This window comes from Camelina sativa, chromosome 8 (genome assembly GCF_030686135.1).
Source record: "Camelina sativa cultivar CO46 ecotype springtype chromosome 8, ASM3068613v1".
NCBI classification, from domain to species: domain Eukaryota; kingdom Viridiplantae; phylum Streptophyta; class Magnoliopsida; order Brassicales; family Brassicaceae; genus Camelina; species Camelina sativa.
In genome coordinates, this window is record NC_141887.1 from 29025458 (window position 1) to 29045962 (window position 20505).

Below are 20505 nucleotides of genomic sequence, written 5' to 3' on the forward strand. Positions count from 1 at the left end.
AGACTTTTTTTTCGGTTTAGCTCTGATTTGGTTCAATTTGATTTATCTGCCTTGGTTTGCATTGATTTGATAGGACTCACCAACACGGTTCGGTTTCCTGATTGTTAACCGCGTTTTGGAATATTGGTTCTTGTCAACAAACCAGAACAAACAAAAAGGCTCAAGAGAAAACATGGAAGACACTATATATGTATGATGTATCTCACTTAATAAGACTTACTACTAGCTGTAAGAGAAACTACATAAGCCACGAACAACTCTCAAAAAGACGATACAATTTCTAACCATTTTCTACACACACTTCGACTCATATATATATTTACCATCCCCGGCCGTACTGGTTCTGACCGATACTGCCATATGTGTCCCTCTTGTTTGTGACGCATCGGTTATTTTCTTCTCAGACGATAACCGTGAGAAGCATCTGACACAGTACACCTAATGCAGAGATCAAATAGTCCATTAGGTAAGAGCCATAATAACTCTTAATACGAACCTTGAGAGAACAACATGATCAGGCTTCTAACAGCTAATCTGGGATTCTAACAGTTATGGTCAATACACATTTAACTCTTATGCACAGACAATTCTTACTATGAGTCACCAAGAAGATTTATCACTTGTTGAGTGCTTATCCTGCACTAACAGCTACAAGCGTGTTCAGGACCTCCCTCTGCAACATCAAAGTGTTTCAGAATATTTCATGGTTAGACTGAAATCAATCCCAAAGCCAGCAGTTGATATGTCTACATATATCACAAAGGGCAACAATACTCCTTCATTCATTGGAACGATTACAGATTTAACACACATTGACAATGAAATATTCTTATTTCTAACAGTTTATCTCAATTCAAATTTGAAGGCACATGGTGAGACTTTTTCTCTCTAAGTACAAACACAAAAGGTGCCACACATGCTCAACGAGCATGGTAGTTATGGTAAAAAATTAACACTTACAGCAGATTTGAAGTCAGGGTTTGACAAGTTCACTGTGCGATTTCTCATCAACAATTAACTATGGCCATTTCTTCAGTATCCGTTCCAGTAACCTGAGATCCTCGCCTTTGGGAGCATGTGGATCAAGATTCCTCAGATCTTCGACAAACAGTTTTGCCTCATCTTTCCTGTTTAACTTGCAGTATCCATCGACAATTGAGTTGTAGGTGTTCTGGTTTGGTCTACAACTATGCTTGATCATGTACCTAACGACGCCGATGGCCTCCTCAAACATTGAGTCAGCTGCATAAGAACCGATAAACGTATTGTACGTGATAACATCAGGGACAATCCCTGAATCCCTCATCTCTGAGAACATTCTAGATGCATCTCTCATCCGAGTATTTCTACAGTAGGCGTAAATGACTGTGTTGTATGATATGATATCTGGCTTGATTCCCTTAGCCAGTATTTCCCTCAAGATCTCCTCTGACTTTCCGAAATCAGCAGACCGACTATGCATATACATGAGGCTATTGTAGGTCGCCATGCTTGGTGTGAAACCCCTTTCTTTCATGTAGTCCAAGACTTCGTTCGCCTTTGCCACCATCTGCCTTCTTCCATAAATAGAGACCATGGAATTTAATGTGGTTATGTCTGGTGAAAACCCTCTTTCTTTGAGCTCATAGAACGCACGTTCAGCCTCTGGCAAAAGATCACACTTACTACAAACCAAGACTAGGGTCTTCAGAAGCACAGCTCGAGGCTCGATAACTCCAGAATACACTTCTTCTGCTAGAGAATGCATCAGACCTATCTCCTTGCCATTCGCATATGCATGAAGTAGAGAGCAGTAAGTTAACTCATTCGGTTTGCACCGACCATCTTCCATCTCTGCAAGAACTTTCTCAGATTGTTCCCACATTCCTCCACGAGCCAAAGCTGCCAACACAGTGTTATAGGTGGAAAGGTCAGGAGTGACTCCAGCATCAAGCATTCGCCTGTAGACAGTCATAGCTTGTTCAAACGAACCACAGCGGCTATACGCACTGATTAAGGTGTTGAAAGTTTCCCTTTCAGGTACAAATCCAGCTCTCTTCATTTCCTTGAATACACCTGATACTTCTGAATCCATCCCGTTTTGGCCAAAGACTGCCAATAGCGTATTCCAAGTGACGATGTCAGGGGAGAGACCGCACACGTTGATCTCATCAAAAATCTTCATCATATCAGCAAACTTTCCCCTGTTACCATACATCTTAATAAAGGCATTAAAAGTACAAATATTTGGTTTGCACCCGGCGTTTCTCATCTCTTCAAAAATATTCATAGCAGATTCGACCTTCCCAGCCCTCTCAAACCCTGATAAAAGTGTTGTGTAAGTGAAAACATCAGGTTTCGTTCCCTTTTCCGCCATCTGATTCTTAAGCTCCATCGCCTCATCAAGCATGCCATCCCGAGCATACGCAGAGATCAAGGAGTTGTAAGTCACAATGCTCGGAGAAAATCCATTGAGCTCCATCTCATTCAAAACCTTCATAGCTTCCTTAGGCCGATGAGACTTACCATAAACATCTAACAGGGCATTGTAAGTAACCTTATCATGACTAAACCCTGCAGCCTTCATTTCTTCGAAAACCTGAGCAGCTTCCTGATGCAAAGAGCCTCGTTTACAACAAGTTATAAGCGTGTTGTAGGTATACGCGTCAGGAGCAATCCCATCACTCTTCATCTTATCCACGAGAGAGGTAATCTTATTCCAAGGAGTACCCATTTTCCCAAACACATTCAAAACAACATTATAAGTTATCAAAGTCGGTTTACAACCTTCTTCCTCCATCTTCTTGAACACATTTACAGCTTCCCTGTACCTTCCGCTATTAGCAAAGGCTGATATCAACGAAGTATAAGAATAGACATCAAGAGAAAACCCATCTTCCTGCAACCCATTGAACAAATTTGCAGCGGAAGAGACTCTGCCTTCTTTACCTAACATACTGATAACTATAGCAACAACAGAGTTATCCAACATGGATTTGTAATCCTTTTGCTTCATAAACCAATCAAAAGCACGCAGAGCCAAATCGAATTTCTTATGAAATCCTAATCCTTTAAGAAAAGCTAGTAACTCCGACGAAGTAGACTCAGGTTTATCCTTATACGGCTCGAATAGCTCAGAGAGCAGAGCATCTAACTGACCGGAATCAAAAGTGGGTTCAATGAGGGAACGTAGAACTTGCTGACCTTGTGGAGAGAGACCATGGTAAGACCAAGGTTTACCGAGGTTAGAGTCGCGTGACTTGCCAATTCGCGTCCGGTTACGGTTTCTAGGCGTTTGAGAGCTGATGGGTTGTCTGGAATTAGGGTTCTGGTGAAGGAATACATCGTGGAGAAGAGGCTCTACAGGCGGAGGAGGTGGTGACGAAAGTGACGTAGTAAGAAAAGGCGTCCGAGAGAGATGGTGGTTTTGGTCGTGAGAAAAGGGTTTAGAGGAAGGAGTACCGGGAAGGAGAAGAGGGAGAGCTAGCTTGTCCGCCATGAGAGGTACAAGAAGTAGAAAACTAGAAAGAAGAAGCAAGCGAGAGTGAAAGCCAGAAGAGAAGAGAAACGAATGGATATTTTTGTCAGATTTTTTTATTTTATTTTAATTCGAAGAACACAATTTTTACAGTTTTATTTGCAAGAGTTGGCAATTTAACCCCTAAAAATATTCGACCACGTGGCTAGTCCGGATTCAACAGGTTAAATCTAAATGGGCTAGCTAATACTTGAACGGGCTTGATTTTGTCAGAAAGAGCCCGTTTACTATTAGTATGTTAGGGAGATTTTATTTTGTAGAGAGATCGATGATTCAAAATCAAATGTCAAGTTGAAACGTTTACTAGAACAATCCAACTTTGTAACTCTTGAAAGTTGAAACTTTACTTGAAACCCTGAAACCTGAGTAATGACTGAATTTGAAGCTAAAAGACTGAATCCAGAACAAAAAAAAAAACTGAATTAGAATCCTTGATCTCGTAAGAAACAATTATGATACATCAAAGACACTGATACTTAAACATCTATCCACATAAAAACAATGCTAAACAAAACCAAACCAGGTAAAAAGATTTCACTCGCGAAGCAACCACAATGTTGATTACTCCTCGTCATCTGAGCTTGCATCATCGCTGCTGTAGTCACTGCTATCATCATCCTCCAAAATGTCGAGTTGGACAGCTCGGACCTGTATGACATCAGGCGGTCTGTGAAGTCCCTGAGGAGGTCGCATATGTTGCTGATCCTCTGCTCTGGGTGCAGCGATTGACTCCAGTGGCGGTAACACAACTCGGTCGCCTGGTTTCCATCCAGGAGGTGGTAATAGTAAATCTCTTGGCAATTCCACTGGCATTCCTGGTTTCCATCCTGAAGGAACTGCGATGTTCGGTGGAAGCAGGTTATGAATTGCTGAGATATCCATAGCTTCTGGCGGTGGTGGTGGTGGCTCAATGAGTGCTTCAACCTTCTTCTCCATGTTTTCTACCGTTTTAGGTAAACCGATATCGAGATCAGCAAAGGTGTAAAGCTGAGAAGCTCTCATTTGCTCGTCTTGTGGAGCTGGTGGTAATGCACCACGGAGAGGTGCTTGCCCTGCACCAAATTCAGGCGGAGCGAATGTGGTGTAGCTAATCTTGTGAGCGTAAGCTAGAATGTCCTTTAGCTTGAGCTGAGACGAAACTGTGGTTGAAGAAGAACAAGTAACATTTTCATCATCTTCTTCTTCTTCCTTTTCGGATTCAGTTAGAGTTTTGCTTCGTTTAGGTTTGCGATAATCGGAGTAGTCGTCCACGAGCATATCGAGAACACGCTCCGCATCCCTGAGCTTGTTGGCGAATGCGAGAAGAGATAAATCTTTGGATTTTATCTCACGCGCGACCTTCTGCTTCGCGTCTTGCAGATCGAGGATCTCTTGAAGCTCTGTCACGGCTTCGAAGAGCTGAGTCTGGAGGGAATTGAATTGAGAAAGGATCTCCTTTGTGGATGAAGGATTAGGGTTTTCAAGCGGCGGAGGCGGTGGTAAAGAGTGCGATGAGAGGAACGAAGGGAGGGAGCCACGGAAAGCTGAAAGCCATAGAGCGCGATTGGGAGAGACGTCGAAGAGCTTAGACGTCAGAACCGCCATCTGCTGGAGAAGAGCTTGAGCTCGCGGTAATGGCGGAAGGAGCGATAGCAAAGCGGAGGATGAAATAGCCGACGAAGCTGAGGCTGAGGAAGCGGCGGCGACGTTGGAGGAAGGGAGTAGATTAGGTTGTTGTTGTTGTTGTTGCTGGATCTGTTGGTGCTGAGATTGGGAAGATGAAGATGAGGTTGGATGGCCATGACGAGGAGGCGTTGGATTTTGCACGGAGGGAGAACCAGGACCTGGTAACCCTAATCTCGCCGGAGATTGTACGATCTGATGCTGCAGCATCTTCGCCGACGGCGAAGGAATCTCTTAAACCGAAAGGTAATTTAGGAGAGTAATAGATCCGGGTTTGGGATCCCTTAATAGTGTTGTTCTATCACAGAACTACACGCACTCTAACAACCACGTCAATAAACGACACAACGTTTTAAAAGAAAACTACACAAGCTAGATACAAGATAAGATGAAAGACTCTGGCTCGTAAAGAGTCTTCTCTCCAATTCCACATGAACCCCTTCTCTAGCCACTTTCAGACGTAACCTTCCGTTGTCCACCGCGCGTACGCGTCTTACTCTTGACCAGAGCTAAAGGCACAGCAAGCTTATCATAGAGGAACCTTCTCTCTGTTTATTATTATATTTATACACACTTCGCAAACCTTCGGCGTCAGTTAGAGGGTCGTAAGACATTCCAAAACCATACCAACACGGTTCAGTTTCCTAATTATTATGAACCCGGTTTCCGGAATACTGTTATTGACAAGAAACAACAAAGAGTGGAGACAAAACATGGACGTTAATGCTTACAAGTACAATACAACAAAGTTATGTATGTATCTCACTTATGAGTTAAGTCACAATTTGCTAACTTGTTACATAGCTTTGGTTAAACAAATAACCAAAAAATAACCAATCAGAAATAGAGGTAAAGAAAAGACATATTACAAAACGCATGAACAAATAATTATCAAAAAGAAGACACATTTGGTAACCATTTCCTACACACACACAAGTACATATATCTACCATTCACCCCCACTGGTTCTCTGACCTAAACTGCATATTTTCCTCTTGTTTGTGACGCCTTATTGTTCTCTTCAGGCAACAACCGTAAGAAGCATCTGACACAATCCACCAAACACAGAGATCAAATAACTCGTAACACATATCTTAAGGGAAGTGTGATCATGTGAGACTGACAGCAACTACTGTGACAAAAGAGAAGCATTAAGGTCTTATGCAAACCTTAGTGAACTGTCTACCAGCTATTATGTAATTAAAGCTATAGAAACTATCTGATTATAGTGAAGTGTTTTATATTGGTATCGGATATAAGATATAAACCACACTTACTTGATAGCTGGTCAACAGTTGCTGCGAGCAAGAAGAAGTCGTCAAAAAGAGATATAACTTGTTGAGTTCTTGATCAGGGTTCCCGTACTAAGAGCTACGAGCTTAAGTGTTCATGACCTTAGCATCAACGTGTTCAGACTATTTCATGGTTAGATTACATCTGTTGCAAAAAAATCAATCCACCAGCCAGCGGTTGATGTGTGAATAGAATATATATATATATATATCAAAGAGCACAACAACCCTCATTTAATCATAGGAATGGAAAAAAAGTAACACTCAGTAAGAGCGATCTAGTCTTAATTTCTAACGGTTTAGGCAATTCAAATTTGAAGGTCTGTTTGGTGTAAGAGACTTTTTCTCTCTAAGTCTTAACACGGAAAGAAAAATGTATCCACATGCTCAACGAGAACAGAAGTTAAGATAAAATTAACACTTACAGAAGGTTCGAAGTCAGGATTTGACAAGTTCACTGTGAGGTTTCTCATCAACAGCAGAACCTGCAAGACAAACTGTGATTAGTGAAGGATACTAGAAAAAGAACAGTCACTGACAGCTACAAATAGTGAAATAGGTACTCCTAAAAACTGACCCATAGTTGTACAACCCCATTCAAAATTTTAAAAAGGATCCTTTATTTAAGTTCAGCTGTGTGAGACCACTATAAGGTCAGTACTTGAACTATTTAGAGTAATGACTGGAAACACCACCAACCCAAATTACAACCGATATAAGGAAGCTCAAAGAAGAAGCACCATTCGAGTAGAAGCCTAAATAATGGATATGCTGTCACATACATCATTAATATAAAGGCAAGTACGCTCCAACTCACAGTTTCGAAATTTATAGGATCCATTTCCTTGAGTTTTTTCATGCGGCCTTTGCTGTCAGGATCGAAGACACTCCCAATGAAATTATAAACCTCAGCAAAATCAGGAAGACCTGCAAAGCAACCATTACAACAGTTTCCACCATAAAATGAAAACTCAGAAATAGTCACCCAACTTTTCAGATAAGTACCATGCATTGAGGGAGCTGGTTTTGCCAGTCTTAAATCTTGGGAATCTGATAGTGTTCTGCTTGAGCTTCCTATACCAGATGCTGCAGGACTACTCTCACTTAGTATGCCATTTGATCCAACAACAACTGAAACAATAATATTCTAAGCCACATTTAGCATATGAAACTTCATAAGATAGAGTAACTCCACTACCAAAGCAAACTACAGAAATTGAGTAGAGATGAGAATGCATGCCTTCTGGTCCACAAAAAGCATCAAGTTCATCTTCTGGTGGAGTAACCCCGCTTACGGCTATGTTTAGCAATGCAGAGGTATCATCATCCCATGAAGTATAGCCAGGAAGGTTATTTATTTGAGGAGGAAAAGTCATGGAAACGTGAAGCGACATTTGAGCTGCAGAATTGAGGTGCGGTCAGATTGATTACATGTAACTTAATCTGTCCACCCAAAGCAATATCTATTATAGTGGAACTGACCATTCTTCGATGCCTTTTGAGGATATGGGTGAGCAGCTTTGCGCTTAGGCCTAGGGGGTGGCACATGTGCTAAAGTCCCATTTTTCTGGACCTTTAAAAAGTATTTTTGGGCATGGCTCCTGATCTGCAGCAAATTAAACAGGCACAGGAAGATTGAGAGGGGAAATGTGCCAAGGTTGTATACTAAACCAAAGCTCCAGAGAAGCTGATCTCAAACCTGAATAACTGTCTTTGAACCAACAAAGTCTTCTATTTTTTTCCAGTCCCGATCAAACCTAGAGGACACAAGAAAATTGTCAGCAACAAAGTAAAATTATTTTCTCAGAAAAAATATAATTTCACAAACAGAAGAGCAATGTGACCATTACCAAAATCATGCATTTAATACACAGAAGAAAAAAGTTTAGGACTGGTTGGAAAATGATTTCATGCATTGCTCTAAAAGCTGACTTTGTAGTAAGTTTTTTCAGTTCTCATGTTGAAACCAGATGCCAAGTCCTTCATTGAATCATTTTGGCAACCTTAGATAAGATTAACTACACTTTGGTTTTATGAGAAGAAAAAAAAAAAAAAAAGCATTCATCAGAGACTAATTGAAACTCTGGTCTATCTGAATACAATCCAACCTAACCAATCAAAGAAGACATTGCTGCTCTTTTAATTAAAATCCAATTACATAGGCGAAAACTCCAGATGACCAAACTCTGATCTGATAAAAGTTCATCACTTTATCAACCCTAACCTAACATTTCAACTGAAGGGGTCAACTTCACGGATCAGGTTGTGTAATTTATCATAGATTGAGCAAAGTAAAGGCGAAATTACGCAAAATTCAGCTAGAATTAGAGCTGGGAAACACACAGAATCAAATTCATAGTGGAAGAAGAAAAGATAAGAATAGGAGCGGGTGAAATTACAATTGAAGAGCTTCCAGAAACTTATCGTGCTCTCCTTCAGTCCAACTCTCTCTGGACTTAGTGATCGTGTACGCTTTCCTCACTTTCTTCTCCGGTGCTTCCCCAGCTTCCGTCGATAAAGAAGAAGAAGAAACCGTCGTGGTCGTCATCTCAGCAGTAGCATCTGTAATTGTTTCCGACGGTAGTGCTTCACCGACCACCGGATTGGTTGAGGCCATCGGTTTTCTTCTTTCAAAGATAGCGATCGTTTAGAGAGAGAGTGAAGAAAGAAGAAGGCTTTTAGAGAGAGAAATGACAACGATATCCACATGCCCGCCCGGCAGGCAAAGAAGTTGGTGTAATAATATGTGGAAGAGCTTCACTTCCAATTTCAGGCCATCCATTTTCTCCTTTTTTTATAATAAAAATTTGGTAAACTAATCACGTGACACGTGTTATCAACGTACCAAATTGGTTTAGACATACCAGTAAATTTAACACGAGAAATCCGGTCCGGTTCGGGAGTTGTAAGAGTAGCCTTTCAAATCCAATCCATTGACAGGTCTTCGGATAAATTAGAAAACCAGAATAAAAAACTGAGCCACAATGATGATGGTGATGATCCTAACCGTTGGCGAGGAATGAGAGACCTTGTCATCGTCTTTGGCTCCTCCTCCGCCATTACCAATCCTCACCACCACCGCCGTCGCTGTTACGCCACCGCACCAGAAGCGAACCGGAAAACTAAACCGAGTCCTTCTCTCACTAAGCTACTTCCGTCACTACCGCAGCAACACTCAGCTTCTCCTGCTCCAGTTTCCGCGACTCATTCTCTCTCTAGCGACTTCTCTAACGTCGTTAGATGGATTCCAGATGGCTCGCTCGAGTATTACGCTGATTTCGCCTCGAAGCTCGCTGAGGACGGCCGAATTGAGGACGTCGCTCTCATCGCCGAGACTTTGGCTGCAGAGTCCGGAGCTAATGTGGCGCGTTTCGCTTCCATGGTTGATTTTGATCTCTTATCGAAAGCGATTTCTTCGAATCTTCGACAGGGTAAGATTGAGAGCGTGGTTTACACTTTGAAGAGAATTGAGAAGGTAGGGATTGCTCCATTAGACCTTGTGGATGATTCGTCTGTGAAATTAATGAGGAAACAGTTTCGTACGATGGCTAACTCTGTGCAAGTGGAGAAAGCTATTGATCTACTGGAGATACTTTCCGGTAAAATACTATATTATTCTTGCTGTCCTGTTACACTATGATTTTAGACCAGCCTTTGAACCTCTTGAATTGAGTGGCTGCTTCTTATTTCAGGTCTCAGATTCAAAATCAAAGAGCTGGTGGATCCTTTTGATGTTGTAAAGAGTTGTGTTGACATTTCCAATCCTCAGTTAGCTATTAGGTAAGGCTTGTTTGTTTACACTCCCCTTATAACAATTCAGGTTAATGGTTTTTGGAATTTAGAAATTGAGCACAAGAATTCTTAATATAGTGTGCTGCTAACGATTTGATTCATATGGAATGCAGATACGCATGTCTTTTGCCACATACAGAGATATTGCTTTGTAGAATTATTCATGGTTTCGGAAAGAAAGGAGATATGGTCTCTGTTATGACAGCATATGAAGCCTGCAAACAGATTTTAGATACTCCTAACATGTATATATTCCGAACGATGATAGATGTTTGTGGTCTGTGTGGTGATTACGTTAAATCGAGGTACATATATGAGGTAATTCCCTGACTATACTGAATGTTTTGCATAAGTATACTTTATTTGAACCATTAGGTTTACTTTTGTCTGCCGTCCTGCATTTGAGATTTGTAGTTAACTCAGAATCTTGTGGCAGGATCTTCTCAAAGAAAACATTAAGCCAAATATTTATGTTGTGAACAGCCTAATGAATGTTAATTCCCATGATCTTGGGTACACACTAAAAGTATACAAGAATATGCAGGTATTTCTTTTATCTCTTGATATGTAATTTAAGCTATAAGATATGAGTAGGTGAACTATCTAGATAGTAATTCGAATGGTTCAATCTACCCTCAAAATTTCAGATATAGGAATAGGTATTGACTGACCTTCAAATCTACATGTCATGGGCAGAAACTTGATGTTACAGCTGACATGACATCCTACAACATACTGCTGAAAACATGTTGCCTGGCTGGACGGGTTGATCTTGCCCAGGACATATACAACGAAGCAAAGCGAATGGAATTTTCCGGACTTTTGAAGTTGGATGCCTTCACATATTGTACTATTATAAAGGTACAATATCCACATTTTTGTAAAACTAAGTTTATCATTATCTTTTGCTTTTGTATCCCTTAAGTCTCTGAATAATGCCTTAAGATCAGGTTTTTGCAGATGCAAAGATGTGGAAATGGGCACTCAGAGTCAAAGATGATATGAAATCTGTTGGTGTAACCCCAAATACTCATACATGGTCGTCGTTGATCAGCGCCTGTGCCAATGCAGGTTTAGTAGAGCAGGCAAATCACCTTTTTGAAGAAATGCTTGCATCTGGCTGTGAGCCTAATTCTCAGTGTTTCAACATCCTACTGCATGCTTGCGTTGAAGCTTGCCAGTATGACCGAGCTTTTCGCCTTTTTCAATCTTGGAAGGGAAGCTCAGTTAAGGAAGCCTTATATGCAGATGATATAGTTACTAAAGGTCGCACTTCCAGCCCAAATAGATTAAAAAATCATGGTCCTGGTTCTTTGGTGAATAATAATTCTACTTCACCTTATATCCAAGCCTCAAATAGATTTTTTTTCAAGCCAACAACTGCTACATATAATATTCTCTTGAAAGCATGTGGTACCGATTACTATCGAGGCAAAGAATTGATGGATGAGATGAAAAGCCTAGGTCTTGCACCAAATCAAATAACATGGTCGACTTTGATCGATATGTGTGGAGGTTCAGGCGATGTAGAAGGTGCTGTACGGGTGAGTCAACTTTTCTCTGGATTTTTTAAAAAATATACTCATTCAAATCTCTTTCTAAAACAGATAAATGACATTAAGGGGATCATACTTCTCGAGCTCATGTTTATAAGCTTACATGTACATTTATAGTATCATTTATGCCATTTACGCAGTAATGTGATAAGTTCCCTGATATAAATTTTTCATCCAGCACAGATTTTGAGAACTATGCATTCGGCCGGAACCAGACCTGATGTTGTTGCCTACACAACTGCAATCAAGGTATTTAATCTCTCTCTTACTGGTGCCAACCTTTCTGCATTGTTCTTAATTATTGCACAACTCAAACGTGTGAAGATACAATTCTTATTATCTGCAGATCTGCGCGGAAAATAAAAGTTTGAAGTTGGCATTTTCTTTGTTCGAGGAGATGAGGAGATATCAGATAAAGCCAAACTGGGTAATTCTGATGTTCGAATGGCTTTGTTTCTTTTTTTTTTTCCCTTTCAGCTACTAACTTCCTCCATATTTGAAGTTCCCTTTAATGCTGTAAACTTTAACCCCCAGCAAGATAAATTGACCGTATATCCATCACGCCAGTTTAGGTAGTGTCAGAAGACTGAATTTATCAGTGCTGTGTACAAAATTATGCATATAAAGTCCTGAAGTTATTAGACTAGTCTAAATTGACGAAATGCATTGCTAAGACATGGGAAGCCGTTTCTCAATTTATCTCAGTATTTCTCAGTCCAGAAAGTTGTTTCTCAGGTGACCTATAATACACTTCTTAAAGCACGAAGCAAATATGGTTCTTTACTTGAAGTGCGGCAATGCTTAGCTATATATCAGGACATGCGAAAAGCAGGGTAAGAACAATTTACTTATACGGTGTACTCTAATTTCTCTTCTTGATGGTTCCATATCTTCAAACAAGTGAGGAGGCATTCCTTTTTACTCACAAACAAAGCCACAACACTGCAGGTACAAGCCCAACGATCACTTTCTCAAGGAACTTATCGAGGAGTGGTGCGAAGGAGTCATACAGGAAAATGGTCAGAGCCATGATAAAATAAGCGACCAAGAAGGAGATAATGTAGGGAGACCTGTAAGTTTACTCATTGAAAAAGTAGCTACACACTTGCATGAGAGAACAGCCGGAAACCTTGCAATTGACCTTCAAGGACTTACCAAGGTAAGTTAATGGAGACAATGAAGTATTTTGTGCGCTTGTAATCCTATCAATTTAACTCCTTCAGCATATGACCATGTCAAGCTTTTGCATTTATTTACAGGTTGAGGCTCGACTTGTTGTTCTAGCAGTTTTGCGAATGATCAAGGAAGACTATATGCGAGGTAAGATTCTAGACACCAGAATAAATTCTCTATCTTGCATTAACTTTTTTGACTCGGGAAACATTTCAAACGGGAACAGCATACAAGCAACGTGGTTGAATTTTATTCCAATAGAGACTAAAAAGCACATTTGCGACTAACTGAATCTCCCTTTGCAGGTGATGTTGTAATAGATGATGTGTTGATTATCCTAGAAACCGGTGAAGCAAATACCGAATCAGGAAAGCAAGAGGTTATTGTCAAAGAAGCGCTAGTGAAGCTTCTACAAGATGAATTGTCTCTTGTGGTTCTTCCTGCTGGACAAAGAAATATCAAACAGGATGCACTCTGTGTGGATGATGCAAACCAAGATACAGCAGATACGTCAGAGAACAGTAAGTCATTTGTTAGTATATCCTCGACGAGGAGACCTGCAATCCTGGAGAGGTTGATGGTGACAAAGGCGTCTCTGTATCAGTGGTTGCAGCGCAAAAAGTAGCTGTCTCTGACTGGTCACATTACTAATCAATCATCTTTGTATTTTATGCTAATTTCAAACCAGAAGCAGAAAGGAATGGGGAAAGATATTGAATGTTAATTATCTCAATAAGCATATTGTATACAATCTTTTAAATAACAAATGAGTTGTCTTCTAAATAATCAACTGACACCTATCTTCCCAGTTCTGTGTAGATTCAAACCATAAATTAAAACCAAGTTTTGATCTGTGTAGTAATTCACATGCTAGGAAACCAGCAATTACATGATCATAAACTTGAAATTTGTAGCGTACACTTGTTGGTCTCTCTAATTGAACAGGAACACAGCAATCTTGATGATCAGAGCCAATCCTGCTGCTGCAGTTTCAGGGGCAAGTAAACTTCTGATAAATACTGGAAACCAAAAGAGCTCAACGCCTGAATCTCAGCCTTCTGCTTCGATTTCACCATCAGATTAAGTTCCTCGACCCACCCAGGGTTTTTCTTCACGAAATCCTCCTCTAGCATATCCTTCCCGGTCTTAATATCCTGCTCAGTCATTGGCAACCTACACTGCTCAGGTATCTTATACTTGTCCAAATCACTTGGCCTGATCCCAAGCCACTTGATATCGGGTGTAGTCAAGTTTGCACTATCGTACGACATGTTCTTCGACCCACATCCATAAACCGACAAGATCTTCAACCCGTAAGGATCACTATCCACCAAGGCAAGCACTGGAAGCTTAAGCTCCATTTTCATTTTCCTCAAGAAGAGCCTTGTGGCTACATCGGGCTGGCCTTTCGCAGTCACGATGATACAAGGGAACCGGTTGTAGAATCTGTCTTCTGCTAACCTCATATAAGCTGCATCTTTTTCAACTAAGAGTATGAACAAAGCATCACTCTGCATATCTCCAACCCGGTCAATGTTTGGTGGAATGGCTTTCCCACCCATTCCCATCTTTGTGCAATCTATCATATCTCCATTGTCACTGAATATGAGCCTTCCCACCACCACCCCTTTCTCTGCTGCGATTACATTGAGGCTTGACCTTGTGCAGCCGAGCATACACGAGACATCGTCCAACACAGCATCACTCTGTGTCTGGTCCTGCAAATTCAGTAAAGTTGCAAATTGGTTCAAAACCTTCCAAAATTGAAACTTCTTTGCTCAACTACACAGATTCAGTGCCATTAGTTGCTCAAAACAAAAACAACAAGAGCTAGATCTAAACAATGAGTAGCATTCTCTAACTTCCAAACTGAAAGCAAGAAGATCCAACCTGGAAAAGCTTAACGTCGGTGTAGAAGAGATCACGCTTGGTGACATGAATTTTGCTGAGGCAGAGTTGGTGGATAAGGGCGAGGATACGAGTGGTGATGGTAGTCTTCCTGACAGAAGAAACGGAAGCAAAAGGGCGGAGGGTGGATTTGTCTTTCAACACAATACGGTCGAGCTCCGGGACATACAGCTGATTCGAGGCGGCGCGTGAAGGAACACTGAAGGAGAAGCCATCACCGGCTAGAATCGAACGGGCGATCTGGACGATGACTGTCTCTATCTCTGTCTGCACGGAGGAGAGTGAGAGATCTGCGACTTCACGGCAGGAAGATGAGAGAGAGAGATCATCTAGGGTTAGTGGTTTCGATGACGAGGACGAAGCACCGCCGGCTCCGGCGGCGGCTTTGATAGAAGAGGAAACATAGGATTTGAAAAGCTCCAGGATAGCTTCGTCTGGTTCCAGAATGTTTTTGAAAGGAAGCTCCTCCGTCTCGTCGTCTTTAGATCGTTTCCGCTTCTTCTTATCCGCCATCTGTAGACGGCGACGGAGATGCGGCGGCCGAGAGAGTTCTTAGTACTAACAATGGCGGGAAAATTCACTCCTTTAGGTCAACGTATCTCGTGAATGTCAATTACTAGGGCAACTAAAGGGATAGAATTATGAATACGTTTTATTATCTTTATTAACTGTGATTTAATCAAAATGTCGATATGTCCGAGTGGTTAAGGAGATAGACTTGAAATCTATTGGGCTTCGCCCGCGCAGGTTCGAACCCTGCTGTCGACGACGTTTATTTTTAGAGAATTTTTTAATTGGGTTTACAAAGCGTAATTTACGGCCCATATCTTTAAACGCTAGTCTCTTCCGCCAAAATCAAATCAAGGGTCGAGATGAGATACGACTCAACGTGTCAATCCAAAAAGATCTCAGATCTGCCACTAGCTGCCTGAACGACTGTTTTTGATCTACCGTCCACGTCAGCGATCCTCGCCAATACGTGATGTGGAAATATCCTATCTGACGTGGAATTTCACAAACGTTCGGGACCTCTAGTTTTATCCACGTCAGAAATAACGAATTTTTATTTAATTTTGTTTTTTTGTTTAATATTCTCGTCGACAAAATCTCTGTAATATCTATTTATTTCCGGAAAAAATAAAAACCGGTGGCTTATGGTCGTCTCCGATTTCCACTCTCTGGGAGACAGCAAAAGAAAAAAAGAAAAAACTCATAATCAAAAAAAAATTCTTCACTGTGTCCTTTTTTTTTATTTTTTCTTTCTAAAAGAAGCTTCGGTTCTTTGTGTATTTTTGCTTTGCCTTTCTTTTTAACTTTTGATTCCTTTGTGTTTCTCTCTAATTCCCAAACGAGTTAGCTGCTGCTTTGTGCTAGATCCATTATTCTGGTGATTGATGCAACTTTTGGAGCTCGATTCTTCCTTGTAGGATTTGATTATTGTAAGATCAGTAGTACTCTCTTTGGAATTCAGATGCTTTTGTTTTAGTTTTTTTTTTTCTCGATTTGAAGTCGAGATTCACGTTTTTTTGTTTTGATGATTCTTCGAAAAGTTTACTTGATTGGGTTGGTTGTTTCAAATTTCGTGTTCTTCAACTCTGTGTTCTACTAATCTAGAGTATTATTCGATTCCTAACTCCTCTAGCTTTACCATTTTTTTCCGAATTTAGGGTTTCTGGCTTGTGGTGTGATGAATGTTAATAAAGAGGGGGAGGGTTCACGTTACCCAAACACTGATCGAAATACGGTAGAAACGAAATCTGATAGGGTTGAGAGTCGGACAGAGAAGCAGAGTGAAGAAGATAAAGTTAATGGAATCGCTATGGATGTGAGAAATGGGAGTTCAGGCGCTGCTGGACTGCAAATTCCACTCTCGCAACAAACATCAGCAACTGTTTGTTGGGAAAGGTTTCTTCATGTGAGAACCATTAGAGTTCTTCTTGTGGAGAATGATGACTGCACTCGTTATATCGTTACTGCTCTTCTTCGTAATTGTAGCTATGAAGGTCAGTTTTTGAACCCTATGACTCTGCCTGATCTATATCACCATTAGTTTTGTTTGGTTGATTGATTATTATTAACTTTGTTTCATGGCAGTTGTTGAGGTTTCAAATGGGATACAAGCTTGGAAGGTGTTAGAAGATCTAAACAATCATATTGATATTGTTCTAACGGAAGTGATCATGCCTTACTTGTCTGGTATCGGTCTCTTGTGCAAGATTTTGAACCACAAATCTCGTCGGAACATCCCTGTCATCAGTGAGTTTTTTTTTTTTTTGTCCCTGGTTGAGTCTTCTCTAGCTTTTGTTGGAAGAAGATGCTTTTAACTACATTCCACTGTGAGATTTGTGTTGCAGTGATGTCATCTCATGACTCAATGGGGCTGGTCTTTAAGTGCTTATCGAAAGGAGCAGTTGACTTTCTTGTTAAGCCAATAAGAAAAAACGAACTTAAGATCCTTTGGCAGCATGTTTGGAGGAGATGCCAAAGTGTAGGTCCTTGCTCATATATGATTAATTCAAAAAAAATTCTGGTCTTTGTTTTTCGGGTTTTTATCCATTTGATGTACAATTGGTGATAAGTAGTAAACGAGAAAGTCTTTTGTCTAATTGTGGATTGGTATCTTCTTTTTGGTTTCTCATGGTTTTCCTTGTTTCTTGTTCACAGTCTAGCGGTAGTGGAAGTGAGAGTGGAACGCATCAAACTCAAAAGTCTGTGAAATCAAAGAGTATTAGAAAATCTGATCATGATTCGGGAAGCAGTGATGAGAATGAAAATGGGAGCATTGGCCTGAATGCTAGTGATGGAAGTAGTGATGGGAGTGGCGCTCAGGTAAGACGAATGTGCAATACCAATAATCTAATATTGATATCTGATAAGTTACCCTTTTAAAAAATTCTTCACCATAAATGGTAGGGGTCGGATGATCGAACTTCGCATGTGCACTCAGATGCTTGTAAATGGTGGAAGCGCTTAACTAATCAATTGTAGAACTCAATGATGTTTAACTTAGATCTTTGGATTGATAAACTGGGTGAAAAATTCTAGTTCATTCTGAAGTTTATTTTGCACATGGTTTATTTTTCAAACCCTAGATTGATCTTGATAATACTCCTTTTACTCAGAGCTCTTGGACGAAAAAAGCTGTGGAGGTTGACAGTCCAGGAGCGGTATCTCTATGGGATCGAGTCGATAGTACTTGCGCCCAAGTAGTACATTCTAACCTCGAGGTTCCAAGTAATCAGTTGGTTGCAGCACCTGCTGATAAGGAGACTCAAGAACAGGATGAAAAATTTGGTAGGGACGGAAGCTGTGATTTCTCAGTTTTTTCCATACTCTTCTTTTTACAAACTTAAGTTGGTAATATTGAATTTTTTTCTTCATTCATCATTTTTGCAGAAGATGTCACAATGGGTAGAGACTTAGAGATCAGTATTCGTAAAAATTGTGATCTGGAACTGGAGCCAAAAGATGAACCCCTATCTAAAACTCCTGGCATTGTGAGACAGGATAATTCATTTGAAAAGAGCTCTAGTAAATGGAAAATAAATGTTGGGAAAGGACCATTGGACCTCAGTAGCGAAAGTCCTTCTAGTAAACAAATGCATGAAGATGGAGGCTCGGGTTTTAAAGCTATGTCTAGCCACCTTCAAGATAACAGAGAACCTGAGGCGCCTAACACTCACTTGAAAACTTTAGATACAAATGAAGCTGCTGTCAAAAATTCCGAAGAGCTTATGCACGTAGAACATAGTTCAAAGAGACATAGAGGAATTAAAGATGATGGGACATTAGTTAGGGATGACCGCAATGTGCTGAGGCGTTCAGAGGGATCAGCTTTCTCAAGGTACTTTCTTAGTATCATTAACACATTTTAAAAGCTCTGTTTTTTCTTCAATATACAACCTCTTTGAATACCATACTGAAGAAGTATGGGATCGACTGTTGGACTTGTACAGGTATAATCCAGCCTCAAATGTAAATAAGCTTTCTGGCGGGAACTTAGGAAGCAATTCGCTTCATGGTAATAGCAGCCAGGATCTATTAAAAAGGACTGAAGCCGCATGTGATTGTCACTCAAACATGAACGAGAACGAGAGTCTCCCCAACAATCACCGCTCACATGTTGGTAGCAATAACTTTGATATGAGTTCCACTACTGATAACAACGCTTTCACAAAACCAGGAGCTCCAAAAGTAAGCTCAGCAGGATCTTCATCAGTCAAGCATTCATCATTTCAGCCTTTACCCTGTGATCATCATAAACAGCATGCCTCCTATAATCGTGTCCATGTCGCTGAGAGGAAGCTACCTCCACAATGCGGATCCTCAAATGTGTACAACGAAACGATTGAAGGTAACAACAACACAGTGAATTACAGTGTGAATGGAAGTGTATCAGGTAGTGGTCATGGAAGCAATGGGCCAAATGGAAGCAGCAATGGTATGAATGCTGGAGGAATGAATATGGGTAGTGATAACGGTGCTGGCAAAAACGGAAATGGAGATGGTAGTGGAAGCGGAAGCGGAAGTGGTAGCGGAAACGTGGCGGATGAAAATAAGATCTCTCAAAGGGAAGCTGCGTTGACAAAGTTCCGTCAGAAGAGAAAAGAGAGGTGCTTCAGAAAGAAGGTAAATTCTTGATCAAACATCTTGACTGTTTAACAAAACCAGTAGTAGTAAAATTTGTTAAATGTTTTCAGACGTTTAATGATGATTTGGTTTTTGTTTATAAAAAAATGATTCTTTTCTTCTCAGGTACGATACCAAAGCCGGAAAAAACTGGCGGAACAACGCCCTCGTGTGCGTGGTCAATTTGTTCGTAAACCAGCTGCTGCAACGGACGATAGCGACATAAAAGACATCGAGGATGGATAGCTAACGGAAAAAACCTAAAAAACCCCAAGTATTTCTCAGCCCTGAAAACATGAGTAATGTGCTCATCATCTATCTTATATATATATATATCTTATCTGTCACATGTTTTAACATTTTCCCTTCAAAGTCTGATTCTTTCGATACTACTACTACTAGTACTATACACGAAACAAAGAGACGACGACATTTGATTGTTTGCCATTGTCGTTGTCTGGTCTGGTTTGTGAATTTAGGACGAAGGGTTCGGTTTCATCAGTTCCAGGATGTAGTGAAATATCTTTGTAGATGTTGTAAACTTGTAAAAACAATAACACCACTTGTTTGTGTTTTTATTTTTGTATAAGCTTGCTTTTTGGAGCCGAACACATTACGGTGTCGCATTTGTACCAGCATTATCTCTTGTAATATGATTTTTAGCTTATGTTGTAATTTTACTAGAATAAAGCTATTTTAGTTTCATTTTTAAAAATATTCTCTTTTCAACACCAATTTAGAAAGGAAGAATAATCAAATGATTGAGAAACTATCATGGACATGGTGACCACGATTGTTGCTTATTCATGTTCTGTTCTAATAATTTACCTCTTTTGTGTGTTGACCTCTTTTGAAAGAAGATAAAAATTTCATTGGGTAATAGTTAATACTTTGGTAAACTATTGATTTTTTATTTGTCTTTTTTCCTTTGACATCAAAAGTTTTATTTGTCAAAAAAGTCAAATTATAATTAATT

General features: G+C 40.3%; 6 protein-coding genes and 1 non-coding gene across 10 annotated transcripts; 3 read left to right on the forward strand and 4 right to left on the reverse strand.

The window, feature by feature from the left end:
* Positions 1-157: 157 nt before the first annotated feature.
* LOC104708859 (uncharacterized) lies at positions 158-3608 on the reverse strand. Its single transcript, XM_010425506.3, has 3 exons — positions 961-3608; positions 595-673; positions 158-438 (listed from the first exon to the last, which is right to left on the reverse strand). The coding sequence occupies exon 1, from the start codon at positions 3476-3478 to the stop codon at positions 1019-1021; it is 2460 nt and encodes an 819-aa protein (XP_010423808.1). The 5' UTR covers positions 3479-3608; the 3' UTR covers positions 158-438; positions 595-673; positions 961-1018.
* Positions 3609-3919: 311 nt separating this feature from the next.
* Positions 3920-5736, reverse strand: LOC104708860 (mediator of RNA polymerase II transcription subunit 4). Its single transcript, XM_010425507.3, has one exon. It carries the CDS (start codon positions 5387-5389, stop codon positions 4079-4081), a length of 1311 nt encoding a protein of 436 aa, XP_010423809.1. The 5' UTR covers positions 5390-5736; the 3' UTR covers positions 3920-4078.
* A 144-nt stretch (positions 5737-5880) lies between these two features.
* LOC104708861 (protein REVEILLE 4) lies at positions 5881-9242 on the reverse strand. Its single transcript, XM_087460934.1, is given in 10 exon segments — positions 5881-6224; positions 6457-6576; positions 6579-6594; positions 6897-6956; positions 7289-7398; positions 7477-7602; positions 7712-7870; positions 7954-8077; positions 8171-8228; positions 8871-9242. Coding segments are annotated over 9 exon segments (897 nt in total). The 5' UTR covers positions 9089-9242; the 3' UTR covers positions 5881-6224; positions 6457-6550.
* A 123-nt stretch (positions 9243-9365) lies between these two features.
* Positions 9366-13775, forward strand: LOC104708864 (pentatricopeptide repeat-containing protein At5g02830, chloroplastic). Its single transcript, XM_010425512.3, has 12 exons — positions 9366-10070; positions 10164-10251; positions 10377-10581; positions 10700-10807; positions 10960-11124; positions 11214-11807; positions 12003-12068; positions 12166-12246; positions 12555-12652; positions 12768-12978; positions 13079-13139; positions 13298-13775. The coding sequence occupies exons 1-12, from the start codon at positions 9491-9493 to the stop codon at positions 13615-13617; spliced, it is 2577 nt and encodes an 858-aa protein (XP_010423814.1). The 5' UTR covers positions 9366-9490; the 3' UTR covers positions 13618-13775.
* Positions 13694-15549, reverse strand: LOC104708862 (DNA topoisomerase 6 subunit A-like). The gene is made up of 2 exons (XM_010425509.3): positions 14883-15549; positions 13694-14710 (listed from the first exon to the last, which is right to left on the reverse strand). The coding sequence occupies exons 1-2, from the start codon at positions 15411-15413 to the stop codon at positions 13958-13960; spliced, it is 1284 nt and encodes a 427-aa protein (XP_010423811.1). The 5' UTR covers positions 15414-15549; the 3' UTR covers positions 13694-13957.
* Positions 15550-15586: 37 nt separating this feature from the next.
* Positions 15587-15668, forward strand: TRNAS-UGA (transfer RNA serine (anticodon UGA)). Its single transcript has one exon. It is a non-coding gene; the product is annotated as a tRNA-Ser (tRNA).
* An 89-nt stretch (positions 15669-15757) lies between these two features.
* On the forward strand, positions 15758-20244 carry LOC104708865 (two-component response regulator-like APRR7). 4 transcript variants are annotated; one of them, XM_087460939.1, is made up of 10 exons: positions 16019-16339; positions 16568-16903; positions 16995-17156; positions 17255-17388; positions 17565-17729; positions 17814-17860; positions 18023-18194; positions 18297-18744; positions 18857-19529; positions 19656-20244. In XM_087460939.1, exons 6-10 carry the CDS (start codon positions 17858-17860, stop codon positions 19773-19775), a joined length of 1416 nt encoding a protein of 471 aa, XP_087317065.1. In that variant the 5' UTR covers positions 16019-16339; positions 16568-16903; positions 16995-17156; positions 17255-17388; positions 17565-17729; positions 17814-17857; the 3' UTR covers positions 19776-20244. The 4 variants fall into 4 exon arrangements, with proteins under 4 accessions (XP_010423815.2, XP_010423816.2, XP_087317065.1 ...); XM_010425513.3 differs by lacking the exon at positions 17814-17860 and having other exon boundaries at positions 15758-16339; XM_010425514.3 differs by lacking the exon at positions 17814-17860 and having other exon boundaries at positions 15997-16339; positions 18300-18744.
* The last annotated feature ends 261 nt before the right edge of the window (positions 20245-20505 follow it).

Excerpts from the sequence above, each read along its gene's own strand:
- LOC104708860 (XM_010425507.3), bottom strand. The coding sequence starts at position 5,389 with ATGCTGCAGCATCAGATCGTACAATCTCCGGCGAGATTAGGGTTACCA.
- LOC104708864 (XM_010425512.3), top strand. The coding sequence starts at position 9,491 with ATGAGAGACCTTGTCATCGTCTTTGGCTCCTCCTCCGCCATTACCAAT. Across the intron at positions 12,247-12,554 it reads ATCAGATAAAGCCAAACTGG|GTGACCTATAATACACTTCT; the intron begins GTAATTCTGATG and ends GTTGTTTCTCAG. Across the intron at positions 13,140-13,297 it reads CAAGGAAGACTATATGCGAG|GTGATGTTGTAATAGATGAT; the intron begins GTAAGATTCTAG and ends CTCCCTTTGCAG.
- LOC104708862 (XM_010425509.3), bottom strand. The coding sequence starts at position 15,413 with ATGGCGGATAAGAAGAAGCGGAAACGATCTAAAGACGACGAGACGGAG. Across the intron at positions 14,711-14,882 it reads CCGACGTTAAGCTTTTCCAG|GACCAGACACAGAGTGATGC; the intron begins GTTGGATCTTCT and ends CTGAATTTGCAG.
- LOC104708859 (XM_010425506.3), bottom strand. The coding sequence starts at position 3,478 with ATGGCGGACAAGCTAGCTCTCCCTCTTCTCCTTCCCGGTACTCCTTCC.
- LOC104708865 (XM_010425513.3), top strand. The coding sequence starts at position 16,588 with ATGAATGTTAATAAAGAGGGGGAGGGTTCACGTTACCCAAACACTGAT. Across the intron at positions 17,157-17,254 it reads TCGGAACATCCCTGTCATCA|TGATGTCATCTCATGACTCA; the intron begins GTGAGTTTTTTT and ends TTTGTGTTGCAG. Across the intron at positions 17,730-18,022 it reads GTGATGGGAGTGGCGCTCAG|AGCTCTTGGACGAAAAAAGC; the intron begins GTAAGACGAATG and ends CCTTTTACTCAG.